The sequence below is a fragment of the Aquarana catesbeiana genome, linkage group LG06 (assembly GCF_042186555.1).
Source record: "Aquarana catesbeiana isolate 2022-GZ linkage group LG06, ASM4218655v1, whole genome shotgun sequence".
NCBI classification, from domain to species: Eukaryota; Metazoa; Chordata; class Amphibia; order Anura; family Ranidae; genus Aquarana; species Aquarana catesbeiana.
Window position 1 is genome coordinate 77,034,984 of NC_133329.1, and position 22,374 is coordinate 77,057,357.

At 46.5% G+C, this 22,374-nt stretch overlaps 1 protein-coding gene across 1 annotated transcript in view; it reads left to right on the forward strand.

The window, feature by feature from the left end:
- Nucleotides 1-478: 478 nt before the first annotated feature.
- WDR24 (WD repeat domain 24) overlaps nt 479-22,374 on the forward strand; it is a 45,456-nt gene continuing 23,560 nt past the window's right edge. The window contains exons 1-3 of the mRNA XM_073636277.1: nt 479-848; nt 6,920-7,624; nt 21,484-21,661. Of these exons, the coding sequence (XP_073492378.1) occupies nt 7,144-7,624; nt 21,484-21,661 (659 nt within the window). The 5' untranslated portion in view covers nt 479-848; nt 6,920-7,143. The remainder of the gene's footprint in view (nt 849-6,919; nt 7,625-21,483; nt 21,662-22,374) is intronic.

A 22,374-nucleotide genomic window follows, 5' to 3' on the forward strand; every position in this document is an offset into this window, starting at 1 on the left:
GGCTCCCAGTGTCCTCCTCTGGCTCTCCGTGTCCTCCTCCAGCTCCCAGGGTCTTCCTCCGGCTCCCAGTGTCCTCCTCCGGCTCTCCGTGTCCTCCTCCAGCTCCCAGGGTCTTCCTCCGGCTCCCAGTGTCCTCCTCCGGCTCCCAGTGTCCTCCTCCGGCTCCCAGTGTCCTCCACCGGCTCCCGATGTTCTCCTCTGGCTCCCAGGGTCCTCCTGATGCTTCAATTTATGAATGAACTTTCTGTCCATTCATCTTCAGTGTAGCTGAGACTGCAGAGAAAGGGACTGGGGGAATCTGTGTCCTCAGTCCCTTTCTCTGTCTCAAAGGGGAGATGTCAAGGGTCTGTTTAGACCCCTAATATCTCACCAAAGCCCCCCCCCCCCTCTTACAGAAAATTGTTATATATATATATATATATATATATATATATATATATATATATATATATATATATATACCATTTCAGGGGCACAGTTGAATTTTATGCAATCAGCGGAGGGACATTGTGTTTGTCATATTGTGCCTCGTTGGGTTTTCAGTAATAATAATAATAATATATATAAATTAAATTGTAAAAAATAAAGTAAAAATAAAAAAACTACTGAGACCATTCACTTGTCCATGTAGGACACACCCAGCCCTTGTACACACTGTCCATGTATGACACACACAGCTGACATCCTGCCTCCAGTTGTTATGGAGTGACTCATCAGCGGAGGTCACATGACCGGGCGGAACGCCGTTGATCCGGAACTCTTGTGCGCCGTTTCTCGGAGCGGGCGGAATATAATAAAGTGGCGGAACACATGGAAGAAGAGCTGTTTCCGGTGAGGAAGGAGAACCGGTGAGTTGTGCGGGTTGGCGGTGAGAAGGCTGGAGAATGTGTTTGGGGGGGATGGGAGAATGTGCAGGGTGGTGTTCCTTCCCCTCCTGTGCGGTGTATAGAGGGAGGACTGGGGTCCTGGTTGTAGTTGGTCAGTCTGGGGTACTACAAGAGCCTGCAGGGACTGGAGAGGGAGGTGAGGGTCCCTGGGTCAGGTCTTTCCAGAGAAGGGGGTCCCCCTGAGCCCTCAATTCCAGTGCTATGGAGTGATGTGGATGACGTTACAGAGGGGGACATGGGGGGAGAGTTTGTGAGCGCACACCGATGACCTGATCTCTCCGGTCACAGCCGGCCAATGTGACTTTGTCCGGGGCGGAAGTGCGGCGAATGTTTTGGTCAGTTCGCCTTTTAATGCGGAAGTGAACTTTTCTAATGTTGAAAACAAACATGTCCTTCAGACACAGATGATCGCAGATCGGGGTAAAGAGCGGCTCTTTTCCACGTGATCAGCTGTGTCCAATCACAGGTGATCACGATGTAAACGCACTGGCCGGTTTTTGGCATTCCTTTCCTCCACACTGTCACAGCGCGAGGAGAGGAGCTCCGGTGTTTCATCAAAGTGCCCGCGCATGCACAGTACAGAAGGGCACTCCAGCTGATTTCCCGACCAGCTGACGCGACGTCACCATAGCACATGCGCACATCGTAGGAGGCTTTTTTTCGACGGGAGATACCATTTCACGGGCACAATTGAAAGCGATTCAAAGAGTGAAGGGAGACCGTAGATGTCAGATTGTGTGCCTCGCTGTTGCAGGGCGGGTTTTGTCTGTGTTGCAACCCGGCCTTAGACACGGGCAAACCCCCCCCCCCCCCCCCCCCCCGCCGTTCAACACGCCAAACCCGCCCTGACACACAGGCAAAAACCGGACTGTGAGCACACCGAATACCCACTCTGCAACATCGAGGCACAATATGACAAATACGGTGTCCCTCCGCTGTTTGCATAGCATTCAATTGTGCCTCTGAAATGGTATCTCCCGTGGGAAAAAAGCCTCCTACGATATGCGCATGCGCTATGGTGACGTCACTCCAGCTGATCAGGAAATCGGCTGGAGTGCCCTATCGTCATGTGCAGGCACTTTTCCACGGAGGGCACTATTCGATAGAACACCGGTAACCGCCTAGTGTGAAAGGGGACACTAATCAGCAGTGTCCTGATCATCAGTGCCTCGGATCATTGCCGCCTGTGAGTGCTGCAGATCGTTGGCGCCTGTGAGTGCCAGGGATCATTGCAGCCTGTAGGTGCCCTTCAGTGCTGCATATTAGTGCCTATAAGTGGCACCTCATCTTCTGCCTTACTGAGCCCATCCTATGTCCCGCAGTCCCCATCCCCTCTCTTCCATTGGCGCCTGTGAGTGCCGCGGATCATTGGCGCCTGCAGGTGCCCTTCAGTGCTGCATATTAGTGCCGCCTCATCTTCTGCCCTACTGAGCCCATCCTATGTCCCGCTGTTCCCATCCCCTCTCCTCCATTGACCACATATGTGGCACGTGGATCCAAGGACCACGGCTATGGAACTCTCTACAGACTTGCATCCGAATTGAAGAAAACCATCAAGCCTTCAGAGAAAAACTCAAGACCTACTTCTTCTAAGAAGCTGGACAACACAGGACGGATCTAGCGCCTTGAGGCGGTTCAGTTTGCATTTGAAGCGCTATACCAATCAATCATTCATTCATTCATTCATGTGGCTGAATCATGTCTCAGGGTCTGATGAGGAAGCCACAACTGTTTACTGTGAACGGCTGCAGCTTCCTCCATCAGACCCTGAGATAAAAAGGTATACCGTGGCTGAGGTGGGGCAAATTTTTAGATGGGGGCGCAATTTTAGCCTTGTCTAGGGCAACACAAAACCAAAATACACCACTGTCCACAGATAAGACTTATTAGGCCTCCTGCACACAGTGGAGTTTTGACTTTCTCTTTTGAATGCCTTTTACTCCCGGCAGGAAAAAGCTGCTTAAAACATGCTCCAAAAGCCACGTGTTGCCCACACATTTGGGCGCGTCAAGCATTTGCTCTCTTATCAATTGCGTTAGCCAGATATCAAAAGTAGTATGAAACCCAAAAGCAAACCTGTGTTATATTACAGCTTACCAATTCTTAAATGTTATGGCTGCATCAGTTTTCTTTCTTTGGGCTTTCTTTCCTTTATTTTCACCTGGTGATCCACCCAGTAAGTCTGTTTTTCCAAAAGCACAAGCTCTCCAGCAGAATGTATCAGTTACAGGGATGAGACAAACCATTTATTACTGACGGGTGCTTACAGTGATCAGCTTTTATTAGTTTTATGTATAACTTTTATCCCAAAAGGAAAAAGCAATTGTTTGCTGTGTCTGATCCTAAAGTGTTAGCTGGAACACCCCCCCCCCCCCCCCCAGACATTTCTTGTAGTTGGCCACCAGGTTTGTACACATCTTAGGAGGGATTTAGTCCCACTCCTCTATGCAGATCCTCTCCAAGTCATAAAAGGGGTTGTAAAAAAAAAAAATGACCCTTTACATTCACTTTAAGGTTTCGAGGCTGACGTTTGGTAACTCGAACCTTCAGCTCCCTCCTAATATTTTCTATGGGATTGAGGTCTGGAGACTGGCTAGGTCACTCCAGGACCTTAATGTGCTTCTCCTTGAGCCACTCCTTTGTTGCCTTGGCCGTGTTTTGAGTCATTGTCATGCTGTAACACCACCACCCATTTCCCATGCCTTGGCTGAGGGAAGGAGGTTCTCACCCAAGATTTGACAGTATATGGCCCTGTCCATCGTCCCTTTGATGTGGTGAAGTTTTCCTGTCCCCTTAGCAGAAAAACACCCCCAAAGCCTAATGTTTCCACCTCCATGTTTGATGATGGGGATGGTGTTCTTGGGGTCATAGGCAGCATTCCTCCTCCTCCTCTAAACACGGCGAGTTGAGTTGATGCCAAAGAGCTGAATTTTGGTCTCATCTGACCACAACACTTTCACCCAGTTCTCCTCTAAATCATTCAGATGTTCATTAGTAAACTTCAGACAGTCCTGTACATGTGCTTTCTTGAGCAGGGGGACCTTGCGGGCGCTGCAGGATTCCAGTCCTTCATGGCGTAGTGTGCTACCAATTGTTTTCTTGGTGACTATGGTCCCAGCTGCCTGGAGATCATTGACAAGATTCTCCGGTGTAGTTCTGGGCCGATTCCTCACCGTTCTCATGATCATTAGAATGGGCAGCTCCTCCCTATAAGTTTATTATAACACTTTTTTTATGTTTTGGTTTAGTTCACTGTGTTTTCTGTTTTATATTTAGACACAACATAAATTTGTTTATTTGACATATGTGCGCGGGTGCAGTATTATATTATCCTACCTACACAACACTGACCACAGCGACCTCTGACCTAGATAAAAAAAACACGGATCTTAGGGCTCTTTCTCACGGGGCGGATCAGTGATGATCCGCCCCGTGAATATCCGCTTGCTCAGCGGGGATCACTCCGCCGATCCCCGCTGAGCAGGAAGATGACAGGTGCATCGCTGCACACTGTGCAGTGACGGACCTGTCAGAGCGCCGCTCTCCCCTATGGGGGGATCGGATGATGACGGACCGTAGTGTCCGTCGTCACCCGATCCAAAAACGGATGGAAAAGTAGGTTTTTCCTCCGTTACACTTTTCGGATCAGAGTGGGTCGGATGTCAGCGGACATGTCACCGCTGACATCCGACGCTCCATAGAGATTCATGTATGTCCGTTTTTCATCCGAAAACGGAAGGATGAAAAACGGACATACGGATCGTTAGTGTGAAAGAGGCCTAACTGTTTTATTTTTATTTTATTTTTTTGTTTACAGTCTTTCCCCCTAGCAAGGAGAGGATGAGATGTGAAGAGTAGAGGGGTAACAATGACTGATCACCTGACAGGTGATCAGCAATCAGTTCCCAGCTCCCACGGGTTAGTATGAGACCCGGAGCTGTCAGTGGCGGCGCGTTGACGGTACAAACACAGGTACCGAGGCCACATATGTTTTCATTGCATACTGTTGGACAGGTCAATTCAGTTGGTCGCAGGCTGGTCGGAAGGTTGAGCTTGGAAATTTCTTTTTTCTTTATATGTTGCCTTTCCAATAGGGCTGAATTAACGACTAATCAATTAATCGACAACTAATCAATTCTAAAAATAGTTGTCAACTATTTTCATAATCAATAATTTGGTCAGCTGATTAGTTGGCGTACATACAGAATGCATTATTTGTTCACATCTGGGAATACAGTGCAGCACACATACAGCTCAGTACACCGTCCATACATGTCAGTAAGTGCCTAAGAAATTGTGAATGTGTGAGGAGCAATGCCTCATGGGACATGTAGTCCTGGGCAGGAAGTGAGTGGTTCTAAAGGCAGAATTTATTAATTTTTTTTTTTTTTTTTTTTTTTTTTACCTTGCTATAGGGGCACTCTATATACTATACTATACTATACTATACTATACAAATAATCGATAGTTGCAGCCCTACTTTCCAATGGTCCTTGCTGCAGTGACCAGTTATAGGCGAGGACAGTAACTAGAGGTCGACCGATATATCAGCTGATATTTGACCATTTTTGATAAATGGGCATGGGCCGATTATTATCTAAATTAGGCCGATATTTAACACTGGCCGCTGTTCCTCCTCCCCTCTCCACACTCAACGCGGTGCTTGATGCTTGCCAGAGCCGCTAAGTGTGTGAAACTGACACGTAACACAGAGGAGAGAGAGAGAGGGGATCTGTCAGAATTGAGGTTGATGTCGGGGTGGGCGGGACCCAGCAGCTATCAAACGCCAGCCAATGGGATGGGATCTGGGCGGGTCGCTATGTGTATGTGGCCCCGCCCCTTTTCTTAAGCAGCCCAATCATTGGCTGCTGTTTGATGCTGCTGGGTCCCGCCCACCCCGGCCGGGTCCCGTCCACCCTGACATTAAGCTCAATTCTGACAGCTCCTCTCTATTTCACACACAGTTTACACTTGGCTCAGTGTGAAACCTATAAGTGCCATCTGTCAGTGCCACCTACCATTGCCAATAGTGCCACCTGCCAGTTCCAAACCAGTGCCACCTGCCAGTGCCACTGCCAATCAGTGCCAATCAGTGCCACCTGCCAGTGTCATCTGTTGTGCCACCTGCCAATCAGTGCCATCTGTCAGTTCCAAACCAGTGCCACCTGCCAGTGCCATCTGTACTGAGGACACCAAGTGTGTGGTAGAGTGACAGGAGCAAGCAGGGTGGAGTGGAGTGGGTGAGGGTTTTTTTTTTTTTTTTTTTATCGGCCTAAAATATCGGCCACAAAAATCGGCATCATATATCGGCATCATCGCCATCAGCCTCCCCAATTTCTAAATATCGGTTTTGGCATTGGCCAGAGAAAAACCCGTATCGGTCCACCTCTAGCAGTAACCACTTGTTTGTATGATGAATTCTATTGGTCAGGCAACGCACTGACACCTTTGCCCCCATAGTGCTCTGGGCTGGGTGTTTTGTATGCCCCTGTACCTTTTTTAAATAGGGGTGGGCTCCCTCCAGGTTTATCTGCCCTACACCTGCAATTAAATGCATGTGCTTCCATTGTTGGAGACTCACAGAAATTCGATTTTGGGTCCACAGAAAATGGGGTGCCTTGCCGGGGCTCTGTGGCTTACACATGTATTTGTATATGTGTGCAACAAAAGCCATGTTTTTACCGCATACTGTTGGACAGGTCCATTCGGTCAGTTGCAGGCTGGTTGGTTCGTTGAGCTTGGAAATTTTTTTTCTTCCTTCCCTAGTTGTAGCGTGAAACGCGTTAACTTTCAGCTATACCCCACACTGTGTCTGATGATTTTATGGAATATGTAATAAAGGTTAAATAAGTGCAGCGGATTCCGAATCCTAAATATATGTATATAATATATAAAAGTATATTTGAGGACAGGTTCACGTTTCAGAATTTGCAAGCCCACATTGTGCACTGCATTATGCATGTGTGTGAACATTTGTTGCCGTAGCAGCGAGGTTAAATTGCTTCTCTAATTCTTGTCTTTGTATCTCCTAGGCTTGACTGGTGAAGTGTTGTGAAATCTCAAGGGAGGTCCTGATTATCTGAACTGGTCTATTGAAGAAAACGTTTCATGCGTCAAGACCTTTAGGACCCGGCACCTGCCCCCCCTCCTAATTATGTGAAATCTCACACCCTTTCCACCTGCATAGTCCAATACAACCGCTCTTGTGGAGACCCTTACCGGAGTCTGGAAGGGGGCCAGTGGCCGGGTGCCCGCCATGGAGAAAATGGCGCGAGTCACCACGGCCCTGGGCGGTAACACCCTGACAGGCCGCACCATGTTCTGCCACCTCGACGCCCCGGCAAACGCTATAAGCGTCTGCCGGGACGCTGCACAAGTGGTCGTGGCCGGCCGCAACATCTTCAAAATATACTCCATGGAAGAGGACCACTTTGCGGAAAAGTTGAACCTGCGGGTTGGCCGGAAGCCTTCTCTGAATTTTAGCTGCGCGGACGTGGTGTGGCACCAGATGGATGAGAATCTATTGGCCACGGCGGCCACCAATGGTGTGGTGGTAACGTGGAACCTGGGAAAGCCCTCTAGGAACAAACAGGACCAGCTATTTACAGAACATAAAAGGACGGTGAATAAAGTCTGCTTCCACCCAACGGAGGTCTACATGCTGCTCAGTGGATCCCAAGATGGCTACATGAAATGCTTCGACCTCCGCAAGAAGGACTCTGTCAGCACCTTTTCAGGTACGGCTCTGTTATATCGTAGGCTATATAGATGGAATTATTTAGTATGGTTTTCGGTGATCCTGAGAACGATCTAGGAACTGCCAATTCCAATGTCATCCCCTTACCTTTTACTTAACTTTTTTTTTTTTTTTTTCTTTTTTTTTTTTTTTTTTTAAATTCACTTAACTACCAATAAATAGCCCTGATAGTGCAGTCAAGTTGAGCTCTGTCTTGCAGTTGACAAGACTGGTAGCTGCCATGCTCTCTTCCAGCTGGCTACAGGCTATGTAAACTCCTCTCTATAGTTCCTTCAATGGCCTGCAATGAGTGGATATGTTCTGTGTTCACCCCTGGTCTTAACGTGATTGTAAGGCTTCAAATTTAAAAATAACCTGCCTGCTGTATGCAGTGGTATTGCACAGAGCGTCCCTGAATGTTCTTTTCTCTGTTCCCCGCCAGTACCCCTCGCTCCTCCTTTTCTCGGTTGGCCCACCTGTGGGCACTGCACCCTATTCTCTGCTCACAGAATTTGTATGACAGCAGTAGGAGCCAATGGCTGATGCTGCTTCCTCTGTGAGTGTGGAGAGAGAGAGGAGAGAGCCTCTGAGATGAGCACAGCACTGGATCCAGACTGGGCTTAGGTAAGTATACTAGGGGGTCAGGGGTCAATACAAATAGAGGGACTTTTTTTTTTTTTTTTTTTTTTTTTTTTTACCTTGAAGTAATACTAAAGTCTCTCTTATTTGTTATTTATTTTCTTTTTGTTTAAAAAAAAAAAATGTCATACTTGCCTGCTCTGTGCAGTGGATTTGCACAGAGCAGCTCCAATACTCCTCTTCTCAGGTCCCTCGCTGTTCTTGGCCCCTCCCTCCTACCGAGTGCCCCCACAGCAAGCAGCTCGCTATGGAGGGAACCAAGGCGAGCCGCTGCCCTGCCCCCTCTCTCTAGTAATTGGCTGACTGATTTTGACAGCAGCGGGTGCGAATAGAATTCACTGCTGTGTCTTAGCCAATCAGCAGGGAGAGTCCCAGGCAGCCGAGGTTCTTGTGCATCGCTGGATTGAAATGGGCTGAGGGAGGCTGCTGCACACAGAAGGTGTTGTGTGGTGTTTTTTTTTTTTTTTTTTTTTTTTTTTTTTTTTTAAAAAGGGATAAGTCCAGCCAAAGCTTGTTTGGCTGGGCTTCTCCTGTGGATCACAGGAGTGCAATACGTTTTGCACTCCTGTGACCCGTTTTCAGCAGAGAGCAGACTGAAGTCACCAATATCAGTCCAGGCACCGCGCCATCCAGACCACGAAGTCTGGATCCGCCAAGTGACTGGACTGACATCCGGCTCAGCCTCTCAGTGGAGGCGCCGGGGGACAGCTGCAGCTGCGATGCTGCATCCACCTAGGCAAGTATGAATGGGGGGGGAGTATGCATTTACTTCTCTCTTAATGCATTCTATGCATTAAGATAAAAACTTCTGCCCTTACAACCACTTTAAAGTGATTTTAAAGGTAAAATTAAAAAAAACAAACGTTATACTTACCCAATCCTCCTCTTTCGTGTCCCCTGCCGGAACTCCTAGCCACTTCCTATGGAGGCACTTGTGAAGGCTCGCTCCCAAGATCCACTGTCCCAATGCACCCATACTATTATCATGCATTGCATGCTAGCACATTATAACAGACTTGCTTGAGGACAAAGCACTCCAGTGATGCGCTGTCACTGCTGCTGGCGCTTCCAACTTCACCCGGTCTTCTTTCATGGTTCGCGGGCTTCGGTGATATGAATGGCCGAGCCGGCAATGATGTCACTCCTACGCATGTGAGCTGGAGATGCTCTTTACGGCGCGGCTCTGAAGGAACGGCACGGGTATGCTATTCCTTCAGAGTGCATGCGCCCGTGACGTCACCGGCTGCATTTAAAGTAAATATCTCCTAAACCTGTGCTTGTTTAGGACAGGTTTACTGTACCTGTAGGTAAGCCTTATTCTAGGCCTTACCTAATAGGTAAATATCTTACATGGGTTTACTCCCAGTTTAAATGGCAGGAACATATTCTACGGTGCAGATCCAGTATATTTATATTAAACAGATCACATTTGGAAAGATAGAGATGTAAAAGAAAACATTAAACATTGGGCATATGTGGAATTGCACCCCAAAATACATTCAGCTGCTTCTCCTGAGTATGCGGATACCATATGTGTGGGACTTTTTGGGAGCCTAGCCGCGTACGGGGCCCCGAAAACCAATCACTGCCTTCAGGATTTCTAAGGGCATAAATTTTTGATTTCACTCCTCACTACCTATCACGGTTTTGAAGGCCATAAAATGCCAAGATGGCACAAAACCCCCCCAAATGACCCCATTTTGGAAAGTAGACACCCCAAGCTATTTGCTGAGAGGCATGTTGAGTCCATGGAATATTTTATTTTTTGACACAAGTTGCGGGAATGTGACTCTTTTTTTTTTTTTTTTTTTTTTTTTTTTTTTTTTTTTTTTTTTTTTTTTTGCACAAAGTTGTCACTAAATGATATATTGCTCACACAGGCCATGGGAATATGTGGAATTACACCCCAAAATACATTTAGCTGCTTCTCCTGAGTATGGGGATACCACATAAGTGGCACTTTTTGGGAGCCTAGCTTCATACGGGGCCCCGAAATCAAATCACCGCCTTCAGGATTTCTAAGGGCGTTAATTTTTGATTTCACTCCTCACTACCTATCACAGTTTTGAAGGCCATAAAATGCCAAGATAGCACAAAACCCCCCAAAATGACCCCATTTTGAAAAGTAGACAGCCCAAGCTATTTGCTGAGAGGCATAGTGAGTATTTTGCAGCTCTCGTTTGTTTTTGAAAATGAAGAAAGACAAGAAAAACGTTTTTTTTTTTTTTTTTTTTTCTTTTTTCAATTTTCAAAAGTTTGTGACAAAAAGTGAGGTCTGCAAAATACTCACTATACCTCTCAGCAAATAGCTTTGGGTGTCTATTTTCCAAAATGGGGTCATTTGGGGGGGGGGGGGGGTTGTGCCATCTGGGCATTCCATGGCCTCCGAAACTGTGATAGGCAGTGAAGAGTGAAATCAAAAATTTACGCCCTTAGAAAGCCTGAAGGCAGTGATTGGTTTTTGGGGTCCCGTACGCGGCTAGGCTCCCAAAAAGTCTCACACATGGGGTATCCCCTTATCCAGGAGAAGCAACAGAATGTATTTTGGGGTGTAATTTCACATATTTCCATGGCATGTTTGAGCAATATATCATTTAGTGACAACTTTGTGCAAAAAAAAAAAAAATTTGTCTCTTTCCCGCAACTTGTGTCGCAATATAAAATATTCCATGGACTCGACATGCCTCTCAGCAAATAGCTTGGGGTGTCTACTTTCCAAAATGGGGTCATTTGGGGGGGGGTTTGAACTGTCCTGGCATTTTATGCACAACATTTAGAAGCTTATGTCACACATCACCCACTCTTCTAACCACTTGAAGACAAAGCCCTTTCTGACACTTTTTTGTTTACATGAAAAAATTATTTTTTTTTGCAAGAAAATTACTTTGAACCCCCAAACATTATATATTTTTTTTAAAGCAAATGCCCTACAGATTAAAATGGTGGGTGTTTCATTTTTTTTTTTTTTTTTTTTTCACACAGTATTTGCGCAGCGATTTTTCAAACGCATTTTTTGGGGAAAAAACACACTTTTTAACATTTTAATGCACTAAAACACACTATATTGCCCAAATGTTTGATGAAATAAAAAAGATGATCTTAGGCCGAGTACATGGATACCAAACATGACATGCTTTAAAATTGCGCACAAACGTGCAGTGGCGACAAACTAAATACATTTTTAAAAGCCTTTACAGGTTACCACTTTAGATTTACAGAGGAGGTCTACTGCTAAAATTACTGCCCTCGATCTGACCTTCACGGTGATACCTCACATGCATGGTGCAATTGCTGTTTACATTTGACGCCAGACCGACGCTTGCGTTCGCCTTAGCGTGAGAGCAGGGGGGACAGGGGTGCTTTTTTTTTTTTTTTTTTTTTTTTTATTTTTTTGCTTTTTTATCTTATTTTTAAACTGTTCCTTTCATTTTTTTTTTTTTTTCTTTTTTTTTAAATCATTATTGTTCTCTCAGGGAATGTAAATATCCCCTATGATAGCAATAGGTAGTGACAGGTACTCTTTTTTTTTTTTTTTTTTTTTTTTTTTTTTTTTTTTTTGAAAAAATTGGGGTCTATTAGACCCTAGATCTCTCCTCTGCTCTCAAAGCATCTGACCACACCAAGATCGGTGTGATAAAATGCTTTCCCAATTTCCCAATGGCGCTGTTTACATCCGGCGAAATTTAAGTCATGAAATGCTCGTAGCTTCCGGTTTCTTAGGCCATAGAGATGTTTGGAGCCATTCTGGTCTCTGATCAGCTCTATGGTCAGCTGGCTGAATCACCGGCTGCATTCTCAGGTTCCCTGTTGGGACAGGAGAGCCAGAGAAAAACATGGAAGACGGTGGGGGAGGGGGCATTCCCTCCCACTGCTTGTAAAAGCAGTCTAGAGGCTAATTAGCCGCTAGGATTGCTTTTACATGAAAGTCGACCGCTGGCTGAAAAGGATGATACCTAAACCTGCAGGCATCATTCTGGTATAACCACTCAAAGTCCAGCAACATACCAGTACATTGCTGGTCCTTGTTGGGCATACATTGTAAACTTTTTTTTCATGCAGCCTGTGGGCTGAACGAAAAAAAGATCTTGATCGGTGGGTATGCCCACCATTAGAATACCTCCCTTCATCCACCCACTTCTAATGATGGGCATACATGCACCGTTTTATATATGCCGAAGCATGGAGGCATCCTCCCACAAAAGGCAGGAGCAAATCGCTCCTCCACCCACTGCTGCCCCCACGCTTCGGCATATATGCTGAAGTATGTAACTGTGGTGGTGAAATCGCCTCCGACAGCGCTGGAGTCGCGGCTTTATGTATCGTGGGAGCAAACGATGTTGCTGTCAAGATAAATAAATCCGCGCTGCAGCTGAATGGCGTACCTGAAAACAAAAAAAATGGTTAGAACACATTAAACTATAAAAAAAATTACATACCTGAAAAGCAAACATGATAAAACATTGCAGAATAGAATGCAGAACAATAGAGAGAAAATAGAGAGAGAGAGAACAATAAAACGACAACTATTTTTGGTTTTTTTATTTTATATTTTTTTTGTGTAAATTTTTTTTTACTTTTTTTTTTTTTTTTTTTTTTTATAACTGTAACTTTTAAAACTGTAACGGTTCCAGGTTTGGGTCTCTCAAAATGCGATGGCATCTTGGGAGACCCTGTGAAAGTGTGTCCTAGTCTGTGCAGTGCTGTACCCTACGCTAAAACTCAACTAGTGTATGGTAGCGCTCAAAACATTCACCCATGCAAAGACCAGGATTGCCAGGACAGGAGGGACAATAATACCGGGTGTCACGCCTAAATCCGCGCTTGCTGCAGACACGACATTTTCGTTGGGGGGCTCGTTGGGTAGGGGTACTCTCGAGGACATAAGGAAAATGCCTCTCATGCAGCCGGCCTACTGCATTTGGTTGGGGAAGGTGAGGTGGAGCACCGTCTGGAAACAGAAGGGCTCTGACGATCTCTTCCTGGAATTTAAGGAAGGATCCAGTCCGTCCTGAAGCTCTGTATAGCACATGAGCGTTCAGCAAAGCCAATTGAAATAAGTATACAGACACTTTTTTGTACCAGCGTCTGGCCTTACGGGCAATTAGGTACGGCGCCAACAACTGGTCGTTGAGGTCCACCACTCCCCATATTTTGGTTATATTCATGGACACAGAGGGGTTTCTCCACAACACCAGTCGCCGTAGTAATTTGGGTCGTCGTGTCTGCATGAAGGGAGGTAAGAACGAAAACATTCTTATTGTCCCTCCACTTCATAGCGAGCAAATTATTACACTGCAAGCAGGCTCTCTCCCCCAGCCTAAGACAGGAATCTACAAGCCGCTGAGGAAAGCCCCGGCGATTAGGTCGCACGGTGCCACATGCTCCAATTTGATCAAAAAGGTGACTAAAAAGTGGCACGCTCGTGTAATAATTGTCCACGTACAAGTGGTACCCCTTTCCGAATAAGGGTGACACCAAGTCCCACACTATCTTGCCAGCGCTTCCTATGTAGTCAGGGCAGTTTGTCAGCTCTACGTGACTATCTTTGCCCTCGTAAACCATAAAACTACCTGTATAGCCTGTGGCCCTGTCACAGAGCTTATACATCTTGACCCCGTATCTGGCACGCTTGCTGGGAAGGTACTGTTTGAATGACAAGCGGCCAGAAAATTTAATCAGGGACTCATCAACGCAGACAACTTGATGGGGAGTAAACAAGTCTGCAAAACGTTGGTTGAAGTGGTTTACGAGGGGCCGAATTTTGTAGAGCCGATCGTATTCAGGGTCTCCACGAGGACGACAGAGTTCATTGTCGTTGAAGTGCATGAACCGCAAAATCTGCTCGTATCGTGCCCTGGTCATGGAGGCAGAGAACACGGGCATATGGTGAATTGGGTCAGTGGACCAATATGACCGCAACTCACTCTTTTTGGTTATGCCCATGTTGAGGGAAAGGCCCAGAAAGATCTTAAATTCGGAGACCGTAATTGGTCTCCAATCTCTGGCAAGGGAGGACTGGGGAATAGTGGCGATGTGTTGACCAGCGTATAAATTGCTTTGGTCCACAATAGATCTATAGAGATCTTCGGTGAAAAACCGTGAATAAAAATCCAGTGGCGTAAAGTCAACTGTTTCCACCTGAATGCCGGGTTGGCCAGTGAATGAGGGCAATACGGGTGCTGCAGAAGTGGTGGATACCCAATTCGGATTGGCGAATGCAGCAGGAAGGGCACTATGCTTAGTGTTTTGTGACAGTTATCGATCGATACTGCACTTGGGTGGGCTGGGCTGGGCCGAGGAGCAAAACGCAGGTGCTAGCAGGTATCTGGGCTGATCCCGCTAACACTGCGTTTTTTTGGGGGACCCTAAACTGCTGGGGAGTATAGATCTGATCGGATCAGATATCGATCCGTTCAGATACTATAGCACTAAGGGAGGTGGGTGTTAGCGGTACTGGCGCTAACCTGACGCTGCCTGTGGCGACGCAGACCTTATCTGACCCTAAAAACTTAACTTATATCACCGCCGGGCAATTAGGAGGTTAAACCTTTATAAGGTAATAAACGGCGGGTGCCCTAAAACTATAATAAACTACAAAAAACAAACCAACTAACCAGCGTCACCCGTAACAATTATATGGTGATCACTGGTGAAAGGGTTAACTAGGGGGCAATCAAGGGGTTAAAACCTTTAGAAGGTAGTATATGGGGGTCCCTGTCACTGACGGCGAACCTATATACTTACCTCCCTAACTAGCGTCACCTGTGTCACTAATACAGCGATCAGAAAAACGATCGCTTAGTGACACCGGCGACGGGGGGTGATCACGGGGTTAAAACTTTATTAGGGGGGTACCCTGGACCTAAAGGGGGCTAACCTAACTGCCCTAACACTTATAACTGACACAAACTGACACCAATGCAATAATCTGAAAAAAAAAAAAAACCTGCTATTGGTGTCAGTATGTGTGGGGGTACAGGGGGGTGATCAGGGGGTGACTGGGGGGTGACAGGGGGGTGACAAGTGTGCCTGCGTGTTCTACTGTTAGTGTAGTGTTGGTGCACTTACTTGGATGTCTTCTCTCCTCGGCGCCGGATCAAAAAGACTGGCTCGAGGAGAGATGACATCACTTCCTCCGCTTCTGTTTACATTCACAGAAGCCGAGGAAGCCCATCATTGGCCAGGAGCGATCGCGAGGGGGGAGCTACGAATGAGTGGCCTCCCCCTCACCTTCGATCGACCCTGACCTGAATCCGACCGCCGCTGGCACCGGGGGGGGGGTCCGGTCGGACCCCCCACCCGCGGGCAGGCAAGGACGTACCTGTAAGTCCTTTTGCCTGCCCGTGCCATTCTGCCGACGTATATAGTCGTGCGGCGGTCGGCAAGTGGTTAATAAATCTGCAAAAATTTCAACAATTCTGTGTTTTTCTGTCAATATGGGGTGCTGTGTGTACATTGAGGGGAAAAAAATTAACTTGAATGATTTTAGCAAATGGCTGCAATATAACAAAGAGTGAAAAATGTAAGGGGGTCTGAATACTTTCTGTCCCCACTGTACTTTTGATATATAGGTTCCTTTTAAAGGATAAGTCCCTCTTTGTACAAAAAAAAAAAAAAAAAAAAAAAAAAAGCACATCTTTTTGCAGGGAAAAAAATGTGCATTTTATTTTGTAGTAGGAGCCTGGAATGCATTGCACCAGTGATCAGCAGATCCCTGATGCCATGCTGGTCTCCTGCACACTGTCCGTGTATCTGTGTGTCCGTACGTCCCATATAGTTAAGGCGATACTCGCTGACAGGAAGACTCAATGAACTACCTCCATGGTCCACAGCGCCCTGGTAGTTCATTGAGAAATACAAGCCGACAGCCGATAAGGATGTTGGGGCTTTTAGTTCATTCACACACACAGTTGTGTGAATGAATGACGTGGCCGTAACGGTGGAGCCCCACGCTGCATTCAAATAGTGGCAGCTAGTATGGGGAACTCTTCCCCCGTACTGCTGCCTCAGGGATGGGGCAGCGGGCGGCGGCTGCAGAACTGGGAACATTCCATCCTAAACTCGGATGTAACATGTTGCCAAAGGTAAAATTATCCTTTAACTATTTTAAGGACCGGAAGGATTTACCCCCTTAACGACCAGGCCATTTTTTGCGTTGCGTCACTGCGACGCTTTGACTGACAATTGCACGGTTGTGCGATTTTGTACCCAAACAAAATTGATGTCCTTTTTTTTTTTTTTTTTTCCCCCGCAAATAGAGCTTTCTTTTGGTGGTATTTGATCAGCTCTGTGGTTTTTTATTTTTTGCGCTTTAAACAAAAAAAGCCGACAATTTTTGAAAAAAAAAACCAATATTTTCTTTATCGTACATCATAGGACACAGAGCACCATAGTAATTACTATGTGGGTATATAGGCACCTTCAGGTGATGGACACTGGTATACCCAATACAGGAAGTTCACTCCCTATATCACCCCTCCTCCTACCAGGAGTACCTCAGTTTTTTTGCCAAAAGATGGAATGTACCAGCAGTTGACGCTGCGATTTCCATTGTGAATAAAAGTCTAACTTTTCCAGTAGACAATGCACAAATGCTTAAAGATCCAACAGATAAAAGGTTGAAATTGCTGTTAAAATCCTCTTTTTCCTTGGCAGGGGCTGTTGCTCAGCCTGCAGTCGCTGCAATAGGCATCTGTCAGTCTCTAAAGGACCAGTTTAGACAGGCCCTTAAGGAGGTCCCTGCACAACAGGCCCGCGATTTGGCCGAACTACCAAAGGCATTATGTTTTGCCATAGACACCATGAAAGACTATTCACCAGGCAATCCCGCCTTGCGCTTGTGCTAGTACACATGGGTAAGATCCTGTGGTTAAAAAAATTGGTCAGCCGAAGCACCTTGCAAAAGGCTTCTGACTAGTTTTCCTTTTCATGGGGATGATTTGGACAAATACATCCAAATGATTTCTAGTGGAAAGATTACTTTTTTGCCAGTCAAAAGAAAGTATAAACGTCCTTTATTTAAGTGGACTCTTTCCCCTGCGCCAGGGGCATCCGCCTCTGGGCAGTGACGACGGCCTCCACCGTCTGAAGCTAGAGGAAAGGGTCAGGCCCAGGCACAGAAGATCATCTGGGGCCGGAAATCTGCAAAGCAGAATTCTAAAGCCTCATTATGAAGAGGCTCTCCCCCTTGCCAGAGTGGGGGGAAGACTTCTGCAATACTCAGAAGTCTGGCAAGAGGAAATTCAGGACAGATGGGTCATCTCCACGGTGTCTCTAGGATACATACTAGAATTTCGGGAGTTCCCACCGTCTCGTTTTCTGAGATCAAACGTTTCCAAAGATCCAGGGAAAAGGCAATCTCTGTTTCGGGCATTAGACCGATTACTGGCTCGGGGTGATCATACAAATCCCCACAGAAGAGCAAGGTTTGGGGTTTTATTCAAACCTCTTTACGGTACCAAAACCGAATGGCTATGTCAGACCCATTCTAGATCTAAATAATCGAAATCAGTTCCTGAAGATCCGCTCCTTTCACATGGAGTTGATCAGGTCAGTAGTTTCTATCCTACTAGGAGGAGAACTTCTGGCGTCCATCGACATTAGGGATGCATATCTGCATGCCCCTATATTTCCTGCTCACCAAAGGTTTCTGCCGTTCGAAGTAGAACAGCAGCACTTTCAGTTTGTAGCCTTGCCCTTCGGGCTAGCTACAGCACCCTGGGTGTTCACAAAAGTGCTGGCCCCACCTCTAGCCAGGTTAAGGGCACAGGGCATAACAGTCTTGGCGTACCTAGACAATCTATTGCTAATAGACCAGTCGGTGGCTCATTTGGAGCAAAGCGTGAGCACTACAACCAGTTACCTGGAAAATCTGGGTTGGATTCTCAACCTAGAGAAGTCTTCCTTAAAACTGCTAAAAAGGCTGGAGTACTTAGGTCTGATCATAGACACAGCCCAGAAAAAGGTGTTCATGCCTCAGGCAAAGATCAACTCCATAAGAGAGCTGGTGCGGATGGTCAGGTTGAAAGGAGATTCCTCCATTCGCCTTTGCATGAGGTTGTTAGGAAAGATGGTGGCTTCATTCAAAGGGGTTCCCTATGCCCAGTTCCATTCGACACTGTTGCAAAACCGTATCCTGTCTGCATGGAACAAAATGATTCAAGCTTTAGACTTGCCAATGCGGCTGTCCTCAAGGGTGTCCCAAAGCCTCGGTTGGTGGTTACTAACCCAGAATCTGCTGAAAGGAAAATCCTTCAGACCAATTATCTGGAAAGTGGTAACAGATGCCAGCCTTTTAGGCTGGGGAGCAGTACTAGAGAAGACAACTGTCCAGGGACAGTGGTCAAGAACCGAAAAAGCCTTGCCCATCAACATCCTAGAGATTTGGGCAGTGCATCTGGCTCTGAAGGCCTGGACTTTCAAGTTACGGGATTGTCCTGTCAGGATCCAATCCGACAATGCCACAGCTGTGGCCTATATCAATCACCATGGGGGCACCAAGAGTCTCGTAGCGCAGACAGAGGTGAACCATATTCTAACTTGGGCAGAAAGGAATGTTCCGTGCCTGTCGGCAGTCCTCATTCTGGGAGTAGAGAATTGGCAGGCGGACTACTTGAGTCGCCAGCAGTTATTCCCGGGGAATCGTCCCTTCACCCCGACATTTTTTTGGGCCCTTTGCCAAAGATGGGGGACTCCAGATGTAGATCTTCCGGCGTCCAGATTCGACGTGAAGTTAGTCAACTTTGTGTCCAGGCGTTGGTGATCCCGTGGGATCAGTTCTCACTGATTTATGCATTCCCCCCTAGTCAGCTGCTGCCACGACTTCTTTGCAGGATCAAGCTGGAAAGAAAGCCGGTAATTCTGGTAGCCCCAGCGTGGCCCAGAATGTCCTGGTATGCAGAAACCGTAAAGATGGCGGTGGAGGATCCATGGTCCCTTCCACTACAGCCAGACCTACTCTCACAGGGGCCGATATTCTATCCTACCTTACGAACGCTAAATTTAATGGCTTGGCTATTAAGACCCACATTCTGAAGAAACGTGGGCTTTCCGGGTCAGTTATCTCTACCTTGATTAATGCAAGGAAGCCAGCTTCCATAACTATATATTATAGAGCCTGGAGGGCTTATGTTTCCTGGTGTGAATCCAAGGGTTGTCACCCTCGGAGCTATATCGTAGGCAGAATTCCTGCCTTTTTACAATTAGGGGTAGAGATGAAGTTGGCCTTAAGTACTATTAAGGGCCAAGTCTCAGCTTTATCGGTTTTATTTCAAAGACCGCTTGCTACACATTCTTTACTCCGGGGTTTTATGCAAGGGGTGATGCGGATTTATCCGCCAGTTAGATCACCTTTGAACCCTTGGGACTTGAACTTAGTTTTGTCAGTGTTACAAAAACAGCCATTTGAACAGATACAACATATTCCCTTAGTCCTTCTGACAAGGAAGTTGGTGTTCTTGGTTGCTATATCCTCAGCAAGGAGGGTTTCGGAATTGGCTGCTCTTTCTTGTAAAGAGCCATACTTGATTATTCAAGAGGACAGAGTGGTGTTACGTCCTCGTCCAGGTTTTTTGCCAAAAGTGGTCTCGGGTTTCCACCTGAACCAAGATATTGTCCTGCCATTGTTTTTTCCAAAACCATGTTCCAGGGAAAAGAAGTCACTACATTGTCTTGATGTAGTGAGAGCGGTCAAAGTCTATTTAAAGACGACTGCTCAGATCAGAAAGACTGATGTCTTCTTTCTTAGGACCTTCTGGCAGTATAAATGACGGGCAACGTCAAAATCCACTGTCGCTAAGTGAATTCGGCAAGTGAAAATTCAGACTTATAATTTAAGGGGTAAGATTCCACCTTTTCAAGTCAAAGCACACTCTACCAGGTCGGTTAGTGCTTCTTGGGCAGTGCGTCACCAGGCCTCCATGGCTCAGATCTGTAAGACCGCTACTTGGTCTTCAGTACATACATTCACCAAGTTTTCTCAGGTGGGATGTAAGAAGGCATGAGGATATCGCCTTCGGGCGCAGTGTGCTGCAGGCAGCAGCATAGGTCCTCAAGTCTGGGGGTGCCCCACGGGTTCTCTCCCTCCCCTCTAATAGCATTGCTATGGGACGTCCCACATAGTAATTACTATGGTGCTCTGTGTCCCGTGATGCACAATAAAGAAAATAGGATTTTTATAACAGCTTACCTGTAAAATCCTTTTCTTAGAGTACATCATGGGACCCAGAGGTCCCTCCCCTCTTTATGGGGTTTAAGTATATTGCTTTGCTACAAAAATTGAGGTGCTGCTGGAAGGAGGAGGGGTTATATAGGGAGTGAACTTCCTGTATTGGGTATACCAGTGTCCATCACTGGTGCCTATATACCCACATAGTAATTTCTTGGAGTACATCATGGGACACAGAGCACCATAGTAAAGGATTTTACAGGTAAGCTGTTATAAAAATCCTATTTTTTTGCTATAATATCGCAAACAAATAAATATATAAAAAAAAAAGTCGTCTTCAGTTTAGGCCGATACATATTCTTCGACATATTTTTGGTAAAAAAAAAATCGCAATTAGCGTATTGATTGGTTTGCGCAAAAGTTATAGCGTCTACAAAATAGGGGAGTTATGGCTTTTTAAAAAAACATTTTTTTTTTTTTCCTTTTACTAGTAATGGCAGTGATCAGCGGTGATTTTTAGCGGAATTGCAGCGGACAGATCGGACACTTTTTTGCTACTTTTTTGGGACCAGTGACATTTATACAGCGATCAGTGCTACAAATAGCCACTGACTACTGTATAAATGACACTGGCAGGGAAGGGGATAAAACTAGGGGGCGATCAAGGGGTTAAATGTGTTCCCTGGGAGGTGTTTCTAACTGTGGGGGGAGGGGACTGACTGAAGGAGGAGAGAGATCGCTTTTCCTGATCACTAGGAACAGATGATCACTCTCTTCTCCCCTGACAAAAAGGGAATCTGTTTGTTTACATTGACAGATCTCCATTCTGGCTCTCTGTAGAGCGATCTTGGGCGGCCGGCGGACATTGCGTCCGCTGGCCACACGCACCGGCTCCAGTGCCGTGTGCCCCCACTGTATCTATTGCATGAACCGACATACAGCTATGACTATTCACGCAATAGAGCCAACCTGCCGCAGTATAATGATGGCGGATGGTCGGCAAGTGGTTAGGACCAGTGCAGTTCATCGTGGCTGACCAGATAATCTTGTTGCAGGTCAATCTGAGAGCGTGAGAGACGTACAGTTCAGCATCCGGGATTATTTCACTTTTGCGGCCACCTTCGAAAACGGAAACGTTCAGCTGTGGGACATCCGCAGGCCTGATCGTTTCGAACGCATGTTTACTGCTCATAACGGACCTGTCTTCTGCTGTGACTGGCATCCTGAGGACAGGCAAGTACCCTGATGGGAGGCCACTATACTGTTTAGGTAAAGTGTGTTGGTGCAGAGGTGGACGAATGAAGCGGTACCTGTGGACTCTGGTGGAGATTTACTATAACTGAGCCACACACAATCTGGTGCAGCTGTTCATGGTAATCAGCTTCTAGGATTCAGCCTAGGTTCAGACCGACAGCGGGATTGAAATTGTGCGAGTTCAGCTGAACTCGCATAATTTCATATCCGCATGTCAGTCCCGACTTCGGGAGCGATTTCAGAGACATCTGTGTGTGTGTTCCTGCACAGATGTCTATACAAATCGCACCCCGAAGTCACCAAAAGTAGTACAGAAACTACTTTTGGTAATGGGTGCGGCGCCGCAAAGTTGGCGTTGCACCGATTTGGACGGTGCCATTGCCGGCAATAGCCGCCAAATCGCATCAATGTGAACCTAGGCTCATTGTCAAAGCTTGATTGAACAAGCTAAGGTTAGAAGCTGATTGGTTACTATGCACAGCTGTACAAGATTCTGTGTGCTCCAATTTTATTAAATCTCCCCCTGCGGTTGAGTGTGGGGTTAGTATGTGTGGGTGCAATGGCTCCACGTGAAAGGGATGAATATTGAATCGCTTTTGTACTGTCTTGGGGGCACAGCATCAGTGGAGTAGTGTATGGGTGCTGTGGCGGTGGTCAGTGGAGTAGTGTATGGGTGCTGTGGCGGTGGTCAG